General features: G+C 33.9%; 1 protein-coding gene across 1 annotated transcript in view; it reads right to left on the reverse strand.

Annotated features, from left to right (window-relative positions):
• The window catches only part of HEATR1 (HEAT repeat containing 1), a 76,808-nt gene that overhangs the window by 50,910 nt on the left and 2,619 nt on the right, over positions 1 to 23,279 (reverse strand). Inside the window, exons 4-17 of the mRNA XM_077168423.1 lie at positions 22,013 to 22,154; positions 20,544 to 20,645; positions 19,939 to 20,079; positions 17,903 to 18,114; positions 17,614 to 17,747; positions 11,529 to 11,631; positions 10,440 to 10,550; positions 9,697 to 9,814; positions 8,576 to 8,683; positions 6,387 to 6,482; positions 5,857 to 5,945; positions 1,582 to 1,793; positions 1,122 to 1,243; positions 332 to 523 (exon numbers count right to left, since the gene is read on the reverse strand). Coding sequence (XP_077024538.1) covers positions 332 to 523; positions 1,122 to 1,243; positions 1,582 to 1,793; positions 5,857 to 5,945; positions 6,387 to 6,482; positions 8,576 to 8,683; positions 9,697 to 9,814; positions 10,440 to 10,550; positions 11,529 to 11,631; positions 17,614 to 17,747; positions 17,903 to 18,114; positions 19,939 to 20,079; positions 20,544 to 20,645; positions 22,013 to 22,154 — 1,882 coding nt within the window. The remainder of the gene's footprint in view (positions 1 to 331; positions 524 to 1,121; positions 1,244 to 1,581; positions 1,794 to 5,856; positions 5,946 to 6,386; positions 6,483 to 8,575; positions 8,684 to 9,696; positions 9,815 to 10,439; positions 10,551 to 11,528; positions 11,632 to 17,613; positions 17,748 to 17,902; positions 18,115 to 19,938; positions 20,080 to 20,543; positions 20,646 to 22,012; positions 22,155 to 23,279) is intronic.

The raw sequence follows: 23,279 nt of genomic DNA on the forward strand, positions 1-23,279 counted from the left end.
AAATAAAAATATTTTATCAATACCAACTAATGTGTAACATTAATACTTAATGATTAAAGTATTTCTGATAGACAATACCAATAGTAATATCTGTTCAAGCACTAATATATGAAGTAAATTCTTCATCACCAGAAGTATTTAAGTGCCACCCAGAAAAAAAAAAAAAGGGTGATTCAAGCATCAGATATAAAATTTCCAACTTTAAATGAATATAATTAAAATAAATTTCTGCAAAATCAAGATAGTTACTCAGCCCCCAGTTTTCATGGGTTTAACAGGTCAGTGTCACTGTAGTCAACACTCAACTTTCAAGAGACTTTATAGTCCTTACCACTGTAGTAATGACACTTTCAAGCTTCTGAATTTTATTCTGCAACAAACTGAAGACTCTCATTGCAAATGGAAAGTGCGTTTCTTTTAAAGATGAACAGCATGAGACAAGCACAGACAAAATCACATGAAAAGTAACTTTCTGCTTCAGGGTAAGGGACTCTTTTTCGCCAACATTTATTAAATCTTCCACCTAAAAAAAAACCAAACATACTCCATTACTGCCAGCTCTTGGTTTTCTTAAAACAATTTTTCCTATAGCAGGCCTAAACAAGTATTATGTGTTTTAAGTTTAAAATAAGTGTGATAAACATAAAACCTTTAAAAAGTACCAAGTACTGATTTCCAAATAATTATACAAATAAATAATTTCAGAAATTGTAATAAACATAACTGGACTTACCAACTAGATAAATGTTTTTAAGTTACACATCTATGTAATACCTTAACAAAGGTTTATTTGTCATTAAGGCAAAAGTAACTTTCTCCCTCTTTAGACTGTACTCACTATTTTAACTATATAATTAGAAGGAGAGAAAAAAGGCGAAAAGTATGTATTCTTTTTACTGGTCTAAAAACAGAATCAAATTGAAAAAAACGATTTGAAATGTTACAGAGTCCAAGCATTTCACACAGTACAGTGAACAGTACTGTACATGTTTAAAGTAAAATAATCAAAGCATTCAAAAATTAAAAAAATAAAAAGAAGATTTTAGTAAAACAAAAAAGCTGAGAATCTAATAAAGCTATATAAAGGAAATCTTGAGGGTAGACTTTGGAAGCATACCTACCATTTTTAACATTGAAGAAGGATCCCCCGAGTTTATATTGTCAGCCAATAACTGAATCATCTTCTGGTTTGCTATACCAATTACTTTTCCTGACCTTGTGCTTTTAATCACATTTGCAAGAGCTGTTAAAGAAAAAAAAATTCTATACAGAAAGCTCTCATTACCAATCAGTACTACCTAAAGTATATTTTAAAGTAAGGAACTCAGGCAAAAATGTTACTATTTTCCTATAAAGCTTTGCTTTTAATTTTTCCTTTTATCCAATTTGGAAATCGTCTGTCTGTATGTCTATTACTTTTACATTGCATATTTTTTATCTTAGTAAAAATGTTTAAAAATCCTGCCATGGTATAATATAAATGTGACTTCAAAATAACAATTATGGCCGATTTTAAATAGTACTTATCTTCTTTTAAAGTGTATTTGCTAACTTTTTCTAAAAAATAATTGAATTTCTTACCTTCTTTCCAGCCTCTTAACAGAGGATGCAGAGAGCAAATTCCTGATTTTGATAAATATTCAGCAATTTTCATCTCAGCTGATTCCCTATCATCACTGCTAATGACCATAAATGGGAGCAAGTGTACCACCACCTGATTTGACAATTGATCATTTTCATTCATTATTTCTTCTTTAATTAATAAGTCTGTTGCTATCTCAAGCACCTTGTACCTAAAAGATATATATATATATATATATATATGCATGTTTGAGAAGCACATTAAAGACGTTTATTCAGTAAAAATTCAACATATTTTTCCTGCTCAGCAAACAATATCCTAAGCTACTTATCAAAAATATTCAGATCAGCAGTGGCACGCCATTCAGGATGGCAGAGTGAGATGTTATAGGGCTCCACCTTACCATAAAAGCTTTGAACAACTAGCAAGAACTGGCAGAAACATTTTTGTCAAAGCTCTAGAAAGGATGTCTCTGCTATAACAGAGTAAGTGCTAAATCAAGAAAAAGCTACAAAAATGTGGCAGGATCTTATGTGCCTGGCTGGGATGGAGCCCACCCTTGCTCCCAGTGCCAATCCCTGGTCCTGGTTCCAGAGGGAACAGAATAATCCCCAGGCACATAATGGGAGCTTGCACGTCTGTCCCAAAATCTGTCTGGTGGTGGCATGAGGGACCTGCTGTCCCAGAACTTGCCTTGTATGTAGAAGGTGGCTCCCAGAGCTCTACTAAAAAGGAAAGCAGTGAAGTGGCTGATTGGGGCAAGGAATTACTAGCTGTAGGATGTAAATGCAATACCTGAACCATGAAGAAACTATTTCCTAGGGAAGGTGTGACATTCAGTAAACAGGGACATTCCTAGGGGCACTTACACATGCTTAAGACAAGAGTATACACAGAAAGGATGAGCAAGGACTCTGCACATCAGCCTGGAGCTATTCTTTAAATTCATTGTATGTATGGATAAGCACTGAAGGAGAACATTTGTACAAGTAAATATGTTAAGATCCTAAGAGGTGTTTTCTTTTTGTCCTTCTAATTTTTTTTTTGGTGTTAGCTCCTGGCATTCAGGGGAAGCTGCGACATAACACAAGCTGGATAAAAGTTTAAGGATCAGATGCCTCAGAGTCTAAGTTCCAGTTATAACAAGTTAAAATATCAAAGTGTCCAGGTTTCAAAAAAGAAAGATAACAAAACAAATGAAGAGAAAGTGATGGGTCCTGGAAAAGGAGAAAATTAAAGCATGAGAAACCATCAATGAGGAGGACCAGATCTGGAACAACCAAAGACTTTAAAAGTTGTCCTAATTATGCTCAAAGAGTTAAAGGAAAACATGAACAAAGAATGAAAGGAAATCAGGAAAACAACACATGGGCACAAAAAATAATATCAAAAGAGATATAGAAATTACGAAAAGGAACCAAACAAAGCTGAAGACCATAGTAACAGAAATTTAAAATTCCCTAGTTGGGTTCAACAGCAGACTGGAGCTGGTAGAAGAAAGAATCAGTGAACTCGAAGATAAGACAATTGAAATCATCCATTTTGAGAAGGATGAAAGAATAAAGAAAAGTGAACAAAGCTTGAGGAACCTGTGGAACAGCATCAAGCATACCAATCATGCATTTTGGGAGGCTCAGAAGTAAAAAAAGAGAGAAAGGGGCAGAAAGAACATTCAAAGAAATAATAGCTGACAACTTTCCAAACTAAATAAAAGATGTGAATATACACATCCAAGAAACTCAACAAACTCCAAACAGGATAAATCCAAATAGATCCAACACTGTAGCATAATATTATCCAACTTTTGAATGCCAAAGATGATAGAATTCTGAAAGATGCAGGAAAGAAGCAATGTTTCAAGTAACAAGAAGCCTCAGTAAGATAAAGTCCTGATTTCTCACTGGAAACAATGGAGGCAAGAAGGCAAAGGGATGACATATTTAAAGTGATGAAAGCAAAAAACCGCCAACCAAGAATTCTATATCTGGCAAAACTGTCTTTCAAAAATGAAGAAGGGCCATGTTCTGGAGCAGCTTGAAGGAAAAATCTGAGATGAAGGTATGGTAGCCCATGACAAACCCTGGGTTCTGTCCTGTAATTACTTGCAAAGAGTGTTTTGAAAACTAGCTTTTTTTCTTTCTTTGCTTTGTATATATGTCATATTATCAATGAAAAAAGTTAAAAAAAAAAAGGAGGGGAAAAAATCAAACAAATAAATAAATGAATAAAAGAGGGAGAGATTAAGACATTCCCAGATAAATGAGTTCATCCCATCTAGACCAGCCCTAGAGGAAATGCTAAAGAGAGTTCAGCAGGTTGAAAGGAAAGGACACTAAACAAAGTTGCATGAAGATATAAATATCTCTGGTAAGAGTAACAACACAGATGAATATAAATGCCAATAATATTACATTTTTGGCTTGTAACTCCACTTTTTACTTCCTAAATATAATGAAAAATCAGTGGTTTTGGACTCATAATGTATAAACACATAATTTGTGACAAGAACAACATAAAGGTGGGGGACGAAAGGATATAGGTACATATTGACGTTAAGCTAGTATCAAAGTGAACAAGTTGTTAGAGATTTAGGATGTTAAATTTAAGCACTATGGTAACCACACAAAAAAATATTGGAGAATATGCAAGTTCACAGAGACAGAAATTAATAGTATATGTTGCCAGGGTTGGTGGCAGGGAGAATGGGGAGTTAATGTACAATGGGTGCAGAGTTTCTGTAAGGGAATAAGTGGAAGGTTTAGTAATGGAAGGTGGTAAGTGTACCTCAACATGTGATTAAATCCACTGAAAGGTATGTGAGTGGTTGAGATTAGAAAGTACATATTGTATATAGGATGTCACAGTTAAAAGAAAAAAAAAAGAATGAGCAACCAATGAAGCAACGATAATGAACGGAAATAGAGGATCCTGGATGGGATGTAACAGGACATTATCAGGATGCATGAAAAAATTGGAATATAGGCTATACGTTTTATATTCACGCCAAAATTTCCTGAACTTGGTTAAGTGCACTCAAGGGACTACATAAGAAATATCCTGTTCTTAAGAAATGCACAAAGTAGTATAAGGATTCAAGGGGCACGATCTATATATCATGTATACATATTTGTTCAGAAAATGGACTGATAAATAGACAGACCAGTGGATGGATACGCACACAGACAGATGGACAGATACCCAGAGGTAGCAGTCTCTCCAAGAACATCAACCAGTTGTATCCCCTACCCTGCAATATCAACACCCCTTTCAATATGAAGTTAGAATGTCATTGCCCAAATATCCCTGAAGATTGGGGAAGGAACAAATGAGAGGGAGGAGTTCTAACAGAGAAAATAGGATTTAAGAAATGAGAATGACCACTAAATCATTACACTGATTTCTTTTTAGTTTGCAGTATATTAGAACAGCTAGAAGGAAATATCTGAAATTGTGGAACTCTAACTGATATCACACTTCGAAAGTTGCTCTATAATTACTTGTTAAACTGTACTTTAGAACTTACAACTTTCCTGCATATATATTTCACAATAAAAAAATGTCTGTGCTGGTTTGAAGCTACTATGGATCACAGAAAAGCCCTGTTCTTTCAATCCAATCTTGTGGGTACAAACTTACTGTGGGTGGGACCTTTTGATTAGGTTGTTTCCATTGGTCATTCCATTGAATGACCCGCCCATTCAAGGTGGATCTTAATCCTTCCCTGCAGCCCTTTACGAGAGAACTCAGAGCTGACACAGAGCAGAGATGAAACCAAGACACAGACGTCTAGAGATGCACAAGGAGCTGAGAGCCATCTGAACGAAGAAGCTGAAAGAGGACAGCAGATGTTGCCATGTGCCTTCCCATGTGATAGGGAAACTTTGGATGTGATCAGCCTTTTTTGAGAGAAGGCTTATTACATGCTGCCAGTTTTAGCAAACAAAAATATTCAAAAAAACCAAAATAAATTAAAAAGTTGAGGTGCCAAAAATGAAATAACCAGAGCTTATCAAATATGTACTACAGAAGATATGAGTGCCTCTGAAATGATTCTGTGAAAAATATGCTTTTAATTACAAAGTAAAAAAGTATCCTTGTCAAAAATTAAATATGTAGAACAAGATTAAGTAGAAACTAATCTCGCTTCTCAAAGCACAATACGTATATTGTGCATCACATACTTTTTTGCATTTTACTATGAAAAATTTCAGTATAAAAAATAGTATAATGAGCCTCTACCAAATTAATTCTTTTTATAATTTAAGAAGCATTACCATCCCCTATCCTTGCAAAGTTCTGCTCTTCGAAAGAGTTTGAGGAGATATGAAACAGTAACTTCTGAACTAAACTGTTGTTTGAAAATCTAGAGGGGGAAGAAAAAAAAAATCAATGAATAAATTTGCATGTGCATCAAATACACGTATGTGCTTTGCAAATGAACTTTATCTCCGAAGAATCCTAGGGAACAAAGTTTTATGAAAACAATTTCTCAAAAGTGGTATTCATTAACCAATTTTCCATGGTTCCAAGGCATATATTATTGATAAAATATACTAAAAGCAATACAAAAATTTACAAAGCAGTATTCCTTTCTGAACAACTTTCATATACATCAACTTGTATAATCTAATTATTCTTATGAGCTTCCCTTAGCCAGCCTTCGCTTGTGCTCCAAAGAGAACAAATTTCCAATGCAAGAATAATTTCTAAATAAATTCCTGCCTAGAGCAGAATCATCTGAGTAGGGCAAGAAAATGGTCACAGAAACAAAAATTACATTTCAACAAATAATTAACTCATTCACCTCAAAAGCACTTATAGCTGACAGAACAACATCTATATTATCATCTCCTAGTCGGGCTAAAACAGCTTCTTTTATGAAAGACTCATCAATATTCTCCTGAAAAACAGAAAAAAATACATTAATTTTCCTTTGATAAAACTTAATAAGATGTTCTATTACAAAGGAAGGATGGTTTCATGAAAAGCACTCCAAAACATAATCAAAGGACGTGGGCACTGTCCTGGATGATTCTAAACACATTTGCATTGAACTAGATCATCTTTAAAGATGCTTTGTGGATTAATAATTATTTACTACAAACATTTTCTAGTTTCCATTAAAAATATAATATATATAAAGAAAAATAATTTTTGCTTTAAGGAGTTCATTTGGTTAAAATATAGAGTCCAGATTTTGAGACTATATAGATTAAGGAATCAAAATGCCTAGATTTAAATCTCAGCTCTGCCACTTATTAGCTATGGGTTACTTTGAGCAAGTTATTTAACATTTCTGAGCCTCACTATTTTTATCTATGTAACAGGGCTAATAATACCTCCCTCAAAGGATTGTAAGAGGTTAAATAAAACACGTCAGTGCTTAGAACAGTGTGTGTCTTACACACAGTTGTACTGTTATTTTAGCTATTATTATTATTACCTAGTATTTTACAATGACATGGCAAAGCTGGTCTCCTAAAAATAAGGACCCTATTTTTTAAAGTAACAAAAGAAAATTAAACATACACTCATTCACAGTAACAGAAAATAAGACTGAATACCTGTAGGTGGTAGTGATAAAAATAAAAAACAACTAAATCATTCTATGAAAAATATAAACTACTCCGTTTAAATATAAACTAAAATCTTTGGAATTCAAAAAACTTAGGTCATAGTCTGAAGTGTCAAACTTCACCTGTTAACTGAAGAACTAACAAGAAGCCAACTACCCCAATCTGGAATTCTAGATTCTGTGTCCTGTCACTGATGGAGAAGGGAAAATAAAATATGGCTGCAAAGAATTAACTGCAATTATAATATTCAAGCCTATAATGTGAAAGTATTAAGTGCTCGTTATTCACAAACTAACCAAATTCAGAGGAGAACAGGGGAGAAAGGGATTAAAATAAGAAGGATGAGAACAGCGTCAGGAACATCAAAAGATTTCAGAAATCCCTACATCTATTATACAACAAAGATCAGTATTCACTGAGTTCAATTATTCAACAAGTCAATAACAAAAAATTATCAGCAAAATTTGTGAAATTAACACAATTCGTGCCAGACCAGGAATTTTCCAAACTTGACTGTATTATCCCCTTTAAAAGAAACAGGGTCACAGATCCTTATTTTGCTTTATTTTATTTCAGTGTTAAAGCCCCTTTTAAAAAAAAGCTACATGTCAACTACTAAAAAATTAAAGAAAAAAAAAACCCCAGCAAAGTTCAAGACTATTTGAGTGTGCAGGAATTATGTTTAGCTGAAAATAAATCTTACTTCTGATATATACCTGGTTCTAACTGCTATGCCACAAGTTCTCAACCTCAGTATGTAAGCTAGTATGGCAAAAATTGTGAAGGTACTGCCTGAATGCCTAAGTTTGAGAAATACTAAGCTATCTGAATCAATGCAAAGTCCTTGTGAAATACCACCTTGGTGATAATTTGTGAAATTTCACTTATTCAAAAATTAAGTCTGCCTTTGCACTTATTATTTATTTGGAACCACCATAATTTTAGACACAAATGCAACTGCAGGCACTGAAACCATGGAACAGTGTTCAATTATAGCTATCATTCAGATGACCCAAAATATGCTTACGTTAAATTTAAGATTTGGAAAAGCAAATTTCAAAATAAAAAGATTTTCAGAGAATTTGTGAACCTCTGTGAAATGGTATATAAATTTCAGTTTGAAGAGCACTTGAACTAAAGCTAAACTAATAATATACAACACAGAAACACAGGAAAATGATTGTTATTACTACATGTAAAATAGTGGCTACTGACACATACAGTCCTAAATCTTGGTTCAAAATATGCACTTCTGTTTTATTCAGTTCATCTGAATGTCAGCTACACAATATCAATTATACAACATAACAATTACATATTATCAATTATAGGTGGCAGCTTCAATTTCTTACTCTAGAATTACACTGTTTATCTCAAGGCAGGGAGAAAGCACAAATGAATGTTATTTTGCACAAACCTTTGATGTTTTCATGATATTTTTCAGATGATTAACAGCCAGAAGTCTCACAGGAGCAAGTGGATGATTCAGACTGAGCATCAAGGAGGTATCAGAATCAGCTAAAAACTACAGGATTCATGACAATCACCAAATGATTTCACAGTAAAATCGGAGCACAATAATAAAAAACAGAGAAAAGCCACCCCAAACTGTTCAGCATATTCTAAACCAACCATCTAACTTCAAAGCCAACAAGTATAGCAAAATCTTTGTGTCTAGAAAATGAAGTTACAACAAATCTAAAATTAACATTAAGAGTATGATTTTGCATATACTTTTGTCTATATGTAGATTTAATTTAGTGAAATAATCCTACAAAATAATTATATATTCTTTATGTATATCTGATTCCAAAGCAAAGAGCTCCCCAAATAAACATCACTGAGCACCTAAATAGAAATATAATTTATAAAGCAGATCACTGAAGACAGAATGAACTCATCTAAATATACAACAGTGATAAATTAATGACTATAGTTCATTTATATATTTAGTCTGAAAAGGGAAATCTATCAATCTAGGGTTTGGAAATAAAACATCACTAAAGAGCAAAGTCTAATTATGGAAGAGGAAAGTAACGAATACATATTTTCCTTCATTAGCATCTGTTTTCAAGGCTAATTAAAAGAACTTTCCCTAAAAGATTTATGATTGAACCAGCAGAAAATTCCTGAAATTCTAACAAGGTTATGAAAGAAAAATAATTTAAAGAGTTATCTGTAGCAGTGAACACCATATTGGACAGTCCATACCTAGAAAAAACAGATAAGGAACACTAGAAACTTTTATGAGGTCACTTTCAGTGACAGCTAATGAACATCATATTTAAGATTCCCATATAATATTCTTTCGGAAATAAGTATCATGTTCACAGTTACTTAAAAATAATTTATACCTTTCTCCAATTATTCAATTCCTGCCTTATAGCCTTATTTCAGGTAAGTAGGCAAAATGTATAAAATCTTTATTTCTCCATGAAACTTTCCCAAGTATAGAGGAAAGTCACAAAATTCCTTTTCAGCTTTCTAGTCAATCACACAAATAGACTCCTGTCATAATTCCTCTGAAGAAAAGCTTACCTGATATTTTCCTGCACTTGTAGAAAGAGAAATAAACTGATGAAAAAGTTCTTGTTTTTTCAGATCTGTAATTTCTTTTAGGCGTTCCTCTAATACAACATCTAATGTTCTGGGGTATCTGCAAAAAAATTAAAGAATTAATTTAGTAATCACATACATCATGTATAAAGGGAGGACATAAAATCAAATTTCGAAAAAGTTACTGACATTGAGACTTATTTATACTCTGCAAATGTTAACGAAATCTATAAGTAAAACTAAACAATGATCAAGTTTCTTTCTGTGACTATTCTGATGACAAAAATATTCTATCCAAAAAATTATTTTCTCCACAGTCCATCCCTAGGCCCTATTTCCTTTTTTTGTATGCTGTATGGCAGGATCACATTTCATTATTTTTCCATGTGAGTTTCCCATTATTGCAAAACCACTTATTGCATTTTTCTTTGCTTGTTTGTTTGGTTTTTTTGCTCGTTTGATTTTTGTGGAAGTGCATAGACCAGGAATTGAACCTGAGTCTCCTACATGGCAAGTGAGAATTCTACCACTGAACTACTCTGGCAACCCCCCTATTTTCTCTTATATTTCAAAAATATTTAATTCCTTACTCATTCCTTTCTGAAGACTTAAAAAAAAAAAAAAAGGACAGTGTCATATAATACACTATAGTTAGATACAATTTGTAAATCTTATCTATATATCATAGAAGGTACAAATAAAAGGGAAATACACACACAACTTACTTGCTTTCTAAAAGCCTGATAAGTGGAAGAAACTGTTCATTAAGCAAAGATACTTTATTGGGATCAGTTTCTTCCTGTGCGCTGTATGAAATATATTCTTCAAAAAGAATGCTGCAGAACAAAATGAAAATATTAGCAGACAAATTAAGTTACTATTTACTAAAGTACCTACTAGGCTTTAGGTGCTTTAAAAATATCATCTCGAATTGTCATACATCTACAAGGCAGAAAGTATGACAGTTACTTTATAGAAAGGGCACTACAGCTAAGAAGACACTGAATTTGCTTGAGATCAAATGGTAACAGCAACAATAGTCAACAATCACTGAGTCTTACATGACATACAAAATAGAGCAGGGATTTAAACCATAGTCTGATTCCAAAACCCAGTTCTCAACAATACTTCACCTATATATTCTCATTTAATTCACAAATTAACTCTCTGACCAAGGGGCACAAATGACACAAACTGGAGTTAGGTACCTGCCCAATGACACACAACAGCAGAATCAAATCTAGGCAGTCCTGCTCCAGAACTTAACTATCTGCAGTTAAGTTCTACTCTACTATACTGGAAGTGGCAGAGGCAGTATGCAAAAGTCTGATTCTTTTCACTGTACCGAGTTGTCCCTTCATTAAGAAAATAAAAAAGGGAGGTCAAACCATCTTTACAGAAGAGAAATTATCTTTACACAGTATGTACCCATAATACTAAGTTTCTAATTGCTATTTACTGAATATCAACAATGCTTAAGGTTTCTATTCAATGCTATAAGTGTTAGGCATTTTGTTCCACTTATTAATAGAAACCTTTAAAAAGTCACAAACTTACATTTAGATATAACCTAAATTTAGTTTTAACTTTCTCCTATCATATATAATCACTACAATCAAGCAAGAAAAATTATTTTACTTTTATTGCCTCCACAACTACAAGATAAAGTAACTATAATGAATGAAACGATCTGGACAAAGCAAGAAATGCATAAAAAAGTGATACTGGAAAAATGCTAACTATTCCTGAAAAGAGTATACTTAGTTACAGTCTAAACAAAAACATAAAAGCACGTCAAAAAAATTATAGCTTACCTAGCCAACAAATGGTCTAAATTGTCCTTCAGTGATATATTTGTAATTATAGCTTCTAAGTGTCTCCTGTAGATTTCACCATCCATCCCTTCAGTTTCTTCTCCTTAGTATAAACAATTTAGAACTGAGTTGGAGGGGATTTTTTTGCATGCTTCGAGTATTACATTTATTTACAGATAAAATCTTTCCAAACGAATAATTCTAAAACATGTAAAATGATATCGAGCTATTTAAATATATTCAAAAGTGTATTCCAGGTGTAACAAGATAGTAGTTTTAAGATGCTCCAAGGTACTGTTCCTCATAGAATCCTTACTAGCAAAACTGGGAGAGACCTCTTGCCTAAAATTCCAGAAAAGAATTAAGGTTTACAGCAGGTGAGCAAGGGCTGAATCAAGAAAGCACAGCTTAAAAACAGTGGGAGATGCTCATAATGTCCTTCCTGGTGTGTCCTACTACACACCCTTCTCAGCATGGTGTGGAGCCAGCCTATGTTCCCATTTGGGTCCCTGGCCCTGTTCCAGAGGGAGCAGAGTAACTACCATACATACACTGGGGCGCCTATATATCAGTGCCAATCTATCATGAGGTAGCCTGAAAAACTGACCTAAGGTCTTGGGCTCACCCTCCAAAAACGAGAAGCAGTTTACTGACTGAGCTAAGGCAGTATAAGAAACGACTATGTTAAAGCCGCTGACGCAAAGAATTACCTGCTTTAAGTCATACAACAGAGTACCCGTGAGGAGAACAAAGTCTAAGGAATAAAGGGGACACTCAAATTCCTGTAACAGGCATTCCTAAGGTCACAAGCAGACACAAGCCAGGACAAGATGTAGTAACTGTTACTTCTAAATTGAGATACTGAGCTATTTGTGTATAACCTGGCTGTTCCCTGAACCTTCCGGTATTTAAGTGACACCTGAGACTCAGAGTTAGAGCTCCGAAGCTATGAAAGTCAGCATTACCCCGTATAGCAACTGTTAAAGGTTGAAAAAGTGAGCAGATTTCAACTACAGGTATGAATAAAGCTGATCTGGACAGGCCTAAAGTAAATCAGAACAGAGGGTAAAGGATGATATGGGATATGGTCTATATTTCAAAATTTCAACTTCTGTGTAAGACCAAAGTAAGACCAAAGAAGGAAATGTTTATTTGGTGCAAAATTTATATTTCTGGTAGCACATTATCTAATTTAACGTATATGGTCAGTTTATTCGAACTCCATAATCACATGGAATCTTGAATATGGAGTGAGATCTTCTTGGTTTATATTGGTAAATGTGATGCCCAGATACATCTAAGAGTAATAGGGCAGAGAATAAAAAAGTATTTCCATATTCTCCTTGGAGAACTGGGGAGAAAGGAGGAAATATTAAACTTCCCCACCTGGGAAATTCCTGATTTTCATACAAGCAGTGGGGACAACCAATTCAATAGGCTGAGCCCTCAATCTTTGGGCTTGCCCATGAAATTTATTCCTGCAAAGGAGAAGCTAAGACTACTTACAATTATGCCTAAGTCACCCCAAAGAACCTCTTTTGTTGCTCAGATGTGGTCTCTCTAAGCCAACACATCAGGTCAACTCACTGCCTTTCCCACTAGGTGGACGTGGATCCGGGGGGTGTAACTCTCCTAGCAACACGGGACATGACTCCTGGGGATGTGCCAGGACCAGGCATCATGGGACCGAGAAAGCCTTCTTGACCAAAATGGGGAAGAGAGAAAAGACACAAAATAAAGTTTCAGTGGCTGAGAGACCTCAAACACAGTTGAGAGGTTGTCCTGGAGGTTTTTCTTACACATTATACAGATATCCATTTTTAGCTTACGGCGTATTGGAGTGGCTTGATGGAAGTACCTGAAACTGTTGAATTGTACTCCAGTAGTCTTGATTCTTGAAGACAGCTATATAACCATATAGCTTTTACAATGTGATCATATGATTATGAAAACTTTGTGTCTGATGCTCCCTTTATGCAGGGAATGGACGGATGAGTAAAAAAATAAGGACAAAAGAAAAAATAAATAATAGGGGGGAATAAGTGGTAAAAAAAATTGGGTAGATTGAAATACTAGTGGTCAATGAGAGGGAGGGGTTAGGGGTATGGGATTATGAGTTTCTTTTTATTTCTTTTTCGGGAGTGATGCAAATGTTCTAAAAATGATCATGGTGATAAATACCCAACTATGTGATTGAGTCACTGAATGTATACTTTAGGTGAACTGTATATATGTTTAAAGATATATATTAAAATAGAGGCATTAGGGAGAGATTACAAAGAGATAGAAGAAAACCTTTGAGGGTGGATATGTTTATCTTATAGAAAGTAGTGATAGTTTCACAGGAGTTACACATATCAGCATTTTCCAAATTTGCATGTTTTAAAAATATATATAGTTTATTGTATCAATTACTCTTCAATAAAGCTGTAAAAAAAGAATAAGGTAAAGTTTGAAAACAAAAAAAAGAGTCCTTCAGAGAAAAAAGAAAGGAAACAACACAGTATTCAAAACCACATAAAGAAATAAAGCCCCCTGTAAAGGTAACCATAAGGGTAATTATAAATGCCAATAATAATGAATTGTATTATTTTGCTATGTAACTCCACTTTTTACTTCTTACAGGTTCTAAAATGCAAATGTATAAAAAGTAATGATAGGGTACACGGGTAGTTTACCCGTGCCTTTCATGTTAGAATGCCTGCCTTTCATGTGGGAGACCTGGGATCGATTCCCAGACCACGCAACCCGCCCCCCCAAAAAAAAGTAATGATAAAAGCAAAAAAAAAGTAATCATAAATGTATGATTTTGGACAAACAATGTATAAAGATACAATTCGAAACCAATACCAAAAAAAAAAAGTGGTGGGGGAAGTGGAATGGTATTGGAAGAGTATAAGTGCATGCTACTGAAATTAAGTTGGTATCAAAGCAAACATGATTGTTACAGATTTAAGATATTAAGTTTAGCCCCACAGTAACCAAAAAGAAAATATATGAAAAACATAAAGAGGAAGAAATGAGAACTCTCAAAACGACACAATACAAAAAACAAGCAAATGAACAAAAAGAAAACAAATATGAAAGTAGATATTAACAGAACTGAGGAACAAAAAAACACATAATGCTTACAAAGAGCAAATAGAAAAACAGGAAGTACTGCATTACCAGTAGTTACTTTAAATGTAAATGGATTAAACTCTCTAGTCAAAAGGCAGAGATTGGCAGAATGGATAACAAGCAAGAATCATTATATGCTATTTACAAAAGTCTCACCTTAGATTCAAAGACACAAGTAGGTAAAAAGTGAAAGGATGGGAAAAACAATAAGGTATCAGTGGCTGAAAGAGTTCAAATAGAGTCAAGAAGCTACTTTGGGGGCTATTCTTATACAAGCTTCAGCTAAACATTGCTACTACTCAGGGTTTGCCAAATCAAAACCAAAACCATTCCTGCCAACCTTAAAGAACAACTAGGGCTTTATCTGAGATTCTACAAAGGCTCCATGCACTATGATTACTTTCCAGAAACCTACAACCTCCAGTTGGGTTCCTAGGCCAGATAAGTCCTGAAACCCAGAAGGGCCAGATTCTCTAGAACATCAACTAATTCCATCCCATTATCCCTTATTATCAACGGTCCTTTCCAACATGAGAAAGTCTGAATAGGCAAAGCCCAAATAACTGTAAAGTTTGGGAGAAAGATCAAAAGAGAAGGTGGAGTTATAACAGAGAAGATAGGATCTAACAAATGAGTATGATTGCTGAATCATTACACTGATACTTCTTTTAGTCTTCAGTATCTAGAAGTAAAAACCTAAAATTGTGGAATTGTAACCCATACCAAACTCCAAAATCTGTTGTACAACCAATCATTGTGGTGCGCTTTGAAAGTTACTGCTTTTTTGTATATATGCTATTTTTCACAATTAAAAAACAAAAACATTTTGACATCAAAGGCTTTCATCATGGAAGTAAAAACCTAAATGGGAGAAAATATTTGGAAACCACATCTGTGATAAGAATTTAATATCCAGAAATCCTACAACATAAGAGCAAAAATAAAAACCCAATTAAAAAATGGGCAAAATACAGGAACAAACATTTTTCTAAAGACAGTATACAAATGGCCAAAAATCACATGAAAAGATGTGCATCATTAGCCACTAGGGAGTTAAAATGAAAATCACAATGAGATACCATTTCACAGCCACTAGAATGCTACTTTTAAGAAAAAAAAATTCAAAAATAAGTGTTGGAGATGTGGAGAAATAGGTATACTTGTTCATTGTTGGAGGAAATGTAAAACAGTGCAGTCACTGTGGAAAACAGTTTTGTGGATCCTTAGAACATTAATAGAGAACTACCATAAGACCTGTCTACCCCAATTCCAGGTATATACTCAAAATAATTGAAATCAGGGTCTTGAACAGGTATTTTCACACCAATCTTCCTGTCAGCATTGTTCACAACTGCCAAAAGATGGAAGTAACCCCGTGTCCATTAACAGACGAATAGATAAACTAAATGTGGTATATACGTATAATGTCATTCAGCCATGAAAAGGACTGAAGTTCTGATACATGTGACAATATGGATGAAACCTGAAAACAACATGTTAAAAGGTAGACACAAATGCACTAATACTGCATGGCTTCACTGATATGAAATAATTAGAACAAGCAAATTCACAGCCAGAAACTAGAGTGAGTACAGGTTACCAAGGACTGGGGTAGGCAAAGGGAATGGGGAGTTAATGCTTAATTAGTACAAAATTTCTGTCTGAAGTGAGGGAAAAGTTTTGGTAATAGATAGCGATGATGGAAACATAACATTGTGAATGTAATTAATACTGAACTATATATTTGCATCTATATTAATGGGGAAACTTTAGGTTGTTTATACGTTAATAGAATAAAAATTAAAAAAACAAAAACAAAAACCATCAGACTATACAACACAGTGAACCCTACTGTAAATGATGAACTATAATTACACAGTTCAATTATAATAGTATTCTTTTTTCATTTATAAAAAAGGTACTACACTAACGCAAAGTGTTAATAATGGGGGAGTATGTAATGGGAATACTATTTTCTGCATGATTTTTCTGTAAACCTACAACTTTTCTAATTAAAAAAAGTATAATCCACCTTTTTAATGGTTTATATTTTAAAGCATTTTTGTATACAATACCCTCATTTCTTCTTTCTCTGAAACTTTCCAGATTTGTAAGACCAAGTATTACCATGCCTATTTTGCCAATAAAACAGAAATCCAGAGAATATCCAGATTTCCCCAGATTTTATCACAAGCTAATGGTCAAGTTAGAATATAAACCTAGATCTCAATAAAGCTTCTTTGAAAGCTTCCACGCTAACGTATGGATGTGAAGTTAGCCCCTGCCTTACTCATCACCATCAGAAGAGGAATACTCTTTTATTTATGCAGGTCATGTTTCTGAAACCAATAAACCAAGACTTGGTCAAGCAAATCTATTTCCCAACAGATATACACAATTTTAGAGATGGCTTTCTTATGTTTTCCATGTAGCTACAAGACCAGTTACTTCTTCTTTAATCTTTCTGTACTTATTAAATGTAAAATAAATATATTTCCTAATTAATTTTTTCTTTTAATTTGGATTTTTTTTTCATGAAATATTCTTGGTCTTATATTTTTAATGGTTCTAGAGAGAAAAACAGTTTTTTGACAATTGGATAAAATATTTATTGTAAATGAACCACTTAAAGCTCATTAAATGCCTAAATGGGAAGAAAAGTTTTACTCAGTAATATATTTTAATCTTTTAAGGTTAATTCTCTAATTTTTTTTATGTAGAAACTGTTTAAAAACAGATTTTTAAAGAATTGTGGGTATATCACTCAATTAACAAGAATACTCCTTCAATCAACATGCTACCAGCCCAAATTTTCCCACTTAAGAAAAATGGACAAGTTTTATGAAAATAATTGCATAGCATAAATTTCAACTATCCTTAAGATATTGTAAAAGGTGTGGTTCCTATGTTAAAGAATCATATCACAGAAAGCAAGTTTCTAGACATAAAATGTAAAATCACATACCTGTGACATGATTAATGATGGAGACAACCAGATGGGGAAGCATGTAACGCAGGAGAGGACTTATGTCATATATTTCAGAAATTCCACGAAGTATCATAATAAGATCAGGAACATTACATAAGTGAGGAAATGGCCTTTAAAGAAGCAAATGCACATATAATGTTGACTTTACAAGTCAGATAATGCATGGCAATTTTAAAAAATAGCTTATCCCATTTGACAAGAAAATTATTCAAAATAATTTCTCCTCTAATTATCATTATTCATTCCTCAATTCAGTTATACTTGCTTTTTCCCAAGGCTCTCTGGCTTCTGTCTCTGCAGGAGCACTATCAGGCAGCCTAATCCATCCTTGATCAAAGAGGGAATTTTGGTCAATGTTTTGATAATCTGTGATGCCAATGAATTAACAACTGTATCTTCCATGGTCACTTTCACAGAAATCTGACATATAATCATGTATGTTGCAGCTCTGTAATCTGGTAAAGATGATTTCAATCCCTAAATATTTTGTAAAACATAAGGAAAAATGATAAAACATTTTCTTTTATCCTATTTAAAGCTGTTAACTTTATCCTGACAAATTAATGTCATAAATTACAGGTTAATACAATATAATACACACTGACAGTCAATCACTCTCCAGAAATGAAATATCAAGATGTTGACTCATATTCCTTAATGCACAAGGAGAGGCAACAAATCTTCTCGATTAGATGATCTTAGAAGATCTCCGAACTCAAAACATCTCCCCTACCTATCTTAACAGGAGTCAGCAAACTCTTCTTTTATATGCAAATCCCTCCCCTTGTAAGTAATGATTTAGTCAGATGACTCACAGATGTAAAAAAGTGATTAAGGAAGACAATGATTTTAGGACACTGGTGGGAAGCAAAAAGCAGTACCTCAATGGGAACATTGGGAAGGGAACAGACAACAAGGCACTTGGAAAGAAATATTAAACAGAAACTGTCCTGGTTTGAAATGATGTATGTACCCTTGAAAAGCCATGTTTTAATAAAAATTCCAACTCGTAAAGGCAGAATAATCCCTATTCAATATGGCATGTAACTAGATCATATTCCTGGAGATGTAACCAAATCAAGAGTGGTTGTTAAACCGGATTAGGGGAGATGTGTCTCCACCCATTTGGGTGTGTCTTGATTGGTTTACTGGAGTCCTTTAAAAGAGGAAACATTTTGGAGAATGGGAGATTCAGAGAGAACAGAGAATGACATGGCCACAAGAAGCAAAGTCCACCAGCCAGTAACCTTTGGAGATGAAGAAGGAAAATGTCTCCTGGGGAGCTTCACGAAACAGGAAGCCAGGAGAAGAAGGTAGCAGATGATGCTGTGTCCGCCATGTGCTCTTCCAGATGGGAGGAACCCTGACCATGTTTACCATGAGCCTTCTCACTTGAGAGAGAAACCTTGAACTTCATCGGCCTTCTTTTTATTTATCTATTTATTTTATTTATTTATTTTCATTGGCCTCTTGAACCAAGGTATCTTTCCCTGGATGCCTTTGATTGGACATTTCTATAGACTTGTAACTGGGACATTTTCTTGGCCTTAGAACTGTAAACTAGCAACTTATTAAATTCCCCTTTTTAAAAGCCATTCCATTTCTGGTATGTTTCTTTCTGGCAGCTAGTAAACTAGAAGAGAAGACAATGCAAAAATAATGATAAACTGCCAATACCTTCAATGTATTTTCCAATCCTTTCTCTTTCCAGCAGGTAAGACAACTGTTAAAATAGAGCTGGGAAGATTCTGGCATGAACATAGCCAATATTTATTCTTGAGCAGTTCTAATTAAGGTTCTACTTTTTTTTTTTAATTAGAGCAGTTGTAGATTTATAGAATAGTCATGCATAAAATACAGGCTTCTATACACCACCACCATCTTGCACTGGTGTGGAATATTTGTTACAATCGATACTAGCACATCCTTATACTATTAAGTAAAGTCCATGGTTTAATTAAGTGTTCAATGTTTGTGCAGTGTAGTTCCATGGATTCTTTTTTTTAAATTTTTATTGTGTTACCACATATACAATCTAACAGTTTCCCCTAACTGCATTCAGATACGTGTTTCAGCGCTGTTAGCCGCATTCACAATGTTGTGCTACCATCACCACCACCTATTATATGGAGACTGTTTTAAGACAAAAGGAGGAATATTTTTTACCTAAAAATTAAATCTCAGCAACCACTTGAAATAAACTGTTCAATTTTAGAACATCTGTGTCTAACTGAAAATTTAAAAAGCAAAGTATTTCCTTTAAATACAAAATAAAATACTTTATAGACTAGCAGGACATACCTTTTGGATATATGGGAATAGCTTGGCAACTACATTGTCTGATATATCCTCAGCAGCAACTAGAGCAGAGACGATGGTAGAAGCATAAAACGTCAATAGCACTCTCAATTGAGCTGAGCTCCCAGAATACTCAGCAAACACCTGGAACAAGAAACACAAACAAAAGACATTTAAGAGTGAAAGACCAACTGAATAAAATTACAAAAGCATTTACAGCTCTCCTGAACTACTTCAGGCTTTGACATTTAATTTTACCATATGCAGCACCAAATACATATAACAATTCAATGGTTCAGTAAAATATAACAAGGATGAACTACCTAAGAATCTTCCTGGCATTTTTAAGACTATCCCTTAATTTGAGGAGTTACTGTTCACAGAACTCAACAAAGCATAGAATAATTTATTTTTGTAGAAAACCACTTTTTGAAAATGAGACTGAATCTTAAATAGCTCACTCTTTAAAACCCCAGATCATTTTTAAAAAGGTACTTCTTCAAAGTACCACTCTTATTAGCTAAGGCCTTAATATATTTTCTTCATTCACAACAAGGAATCTTTTAAAAGAACTAAGTATCTATGAAACAATACAATATATTAATCACCTTCACAGACTTTGTCACCAGACTACAAATGAAATCCATGAATCCAAGATCTTTATAGCAGTGGGTAATCAAAGTTCCTTTAGCTAATGGCACTCCAGATTTCTGTTATTGACAGAAAGAATAAACTATTAGGGATATTCATCAATTGATCATTATTTTAAAAATATCTACCTTAGTAACAGCTTCACAGTTGCATTCATTAAGAAATACAAAATATAATCTTTTTGTATAGTTGCTGGTGATGAGATTATCACATAAAGCTGCAGACTTTAAAAATTCAAAAGAAGGTCAGCAATTAGGGTAGAGGTATGCAGTGGAAAATACCTGATTATTTGTGATACATTCTGAATTATATTTATATAAATCTGGATTCTCTAGGCCTTAGCAATTCTCCTAGTTTGATTTGGATTTTGAGTCAGTGTAATAAGCTTTTGTTAGTGCTTTAAAATAATGCTACTACCAACAGAATTAGATTAGGAATTCTGCCAATTTATACTTCTATTCCCACCACCTAGTAAGTGGTATGTATTAGGTGCTCAATAAATATGGAATAAATGAAAAGAGAAGGTGAGTTAACTTTAAAATGTGAGTGGAGCTTGCTGCCTGGAAAAAGAGTATCCAATTAACCACAAAGTCTGTATGTAGACTAGGGAAGAAAATAATCTTAACACTATCAATAGAGTCACAGCTCTTAAAAGTGTTTTATATCCAAAATTTTAAATTCTAAAGCTCTCCTAGTTAAAATTTTCCCATTCCTTCACGGACCAGGAAGATTATCTCTTTCCATAGTCTCACGGTCTATCAGCCTACTACCGTTCCTATTTGCCCTATCTAACCTGATCATCATGCTCAACATTCACTCAAGTTCCTGCTAACAATGTACATCTATTTCTTCTACTACATGTTGCAGAACAAAGTGATAATAGCAATTCAGCTGGTTTTACTATAAAATCATGCTATCTGATCTTACCCAGACCCTTGCTACTATGCAGCCATCCTTTTATTCATCTGTGAATTACTTCACAGCATCTTCTTCAATTTCCTCAACTTATCCTTATCCTTTTACTTTTTGTAGGTATTTTCTGCTCCTTTTACCTCCAGTTTTCTAAGCTCTTCAGTTCCAAAATTCTAAACATGGTGTAGTATGGAGAAGGGGCTTTCAAATCAGAGCTGGATTCAAATCCCAACTCTGTCACTTTATAGTTATATGGACTTTGGCAAGTAACTTAATTTTCTGACCCTGTTCTCATCTGTAAAAATGGAGGAATTTTGTGAGAATACAAGAAAATATAATCTTAATTGCCTAGCATGATGTCAGGTACTAAATATAGTTTCAAATGGAAGTTAAGAAACCAAAGTGATGGAAGGAAATCCCCAGCTGTACTAGCAACTTTATTTTCTCCAAATTTTTCATATTCCATAATAAAAATTTGTAAACATGACAGATAAGTCTCATTCAGCCATCATACCTTAACTGGCAACAACCAGAACCATTTGTGCTTTGGATTATTAATTTTTAGAAGCTGTATAACCCGCACAAATATCCTTGTCTCATGGTATGGCAGAACACAAGCAATGAGGCTATCTTGATTATAAAGATGTATATGGAACCTAGGAAAAAAGCAAACAATTCAAATTAACACAAAACTTACAAGCATTCATTTCTTTACAAGTCTAAATCTTATGTCAATCGCCTATAACAACTTAGACATAAAAACAACTACCACATAACATTAGGCAAGATAAGTCTTCTATTTTACATGAGAGTGAATTTCAACATGGTTCTACCAATTTTCATGCAGTAGTATTTTTCAATATTTAATGCCAAAATTTACAACTCATTTACCTTCTCTCAACTTTTCTCACCTACTATCATAATAACATGGGATCACACTGCAGTCAAATCAACAGAAAAGCAACTGCTCAAATAGCAGCAACACCCAGCTCCTCTCCATGCTCTGAAAATTGAGGTTCCTCAGCTTCCCTAACTATCGTACTTCTGAAATCAAAATATTAAAAAAAAAACACACAAATTTTTTAGATGAAAAATATTTATCTAATTATTACCATAATTTGTTCATGAACTTCACAAAACTTTCTATCAGTGCCTCTACTCTATTAATATAAGACAGGACTTACTAATTCTATCATATATGTTAAATTATTTCCAGTCTTCAACCTAGCTCAAATGTCTTCTTTTTCAAGATGCTTTTCCCGATTTTCCCAGACAAGTAATCACTCTTATATCTGTCTGAACTCTCCTATCCTTTACTGTACCTTCTTTGTAATACACCATTTTGCCTTTCATTAGTTTTATATATGGCCTCTCTCCCCTAGTTGTAATCCTATGTCCCACTCCCACAGCACCTCAGAACAAATGTAACTCATCAATACACTGAGTGAATGAATGCCAAAGAATATATGTAAAGCTAAATGTAAATACCACATTAGTGGAGACCTTATATTAGTTGCCCTTTTTTGTTTCTATGCCTAGCCTCCTTATCTGTAGTTAGTAAGCAACTTAAGGGATGATGCTATGTGCTGCCTTATATCCTTCACAAATGTTTAGCACAGGGCATTACAAAGTTTGTGCTTATTTGATAATAGTAGATAAATATTTAATAAATTGAGTCAGATGCTGAGACTACAATGGAAATACTGAATCTATATACATGGCATCCATCAAACTAATATCTTCCATTTGAATATGATCATTTTCTTATACTGTCACCAAGT

The sequence above is a fragment of the Tamandua tetradactyla genome, chromosome 7 (genome assembly GCF_023851605.1).
Source record: "Tamandua tetradactyla isolate mTamTet1 chromosome 7, mTamTet1.pri, whole genome shotgun sequence".
NCBI classification, from domain to species: domain Eukaryota; kingdom Metazoa; phylum Chordata; class Mammalia; order Pilosa; family Myrmecophagidae; genus Tamandua; species Tamandua tetradactyla.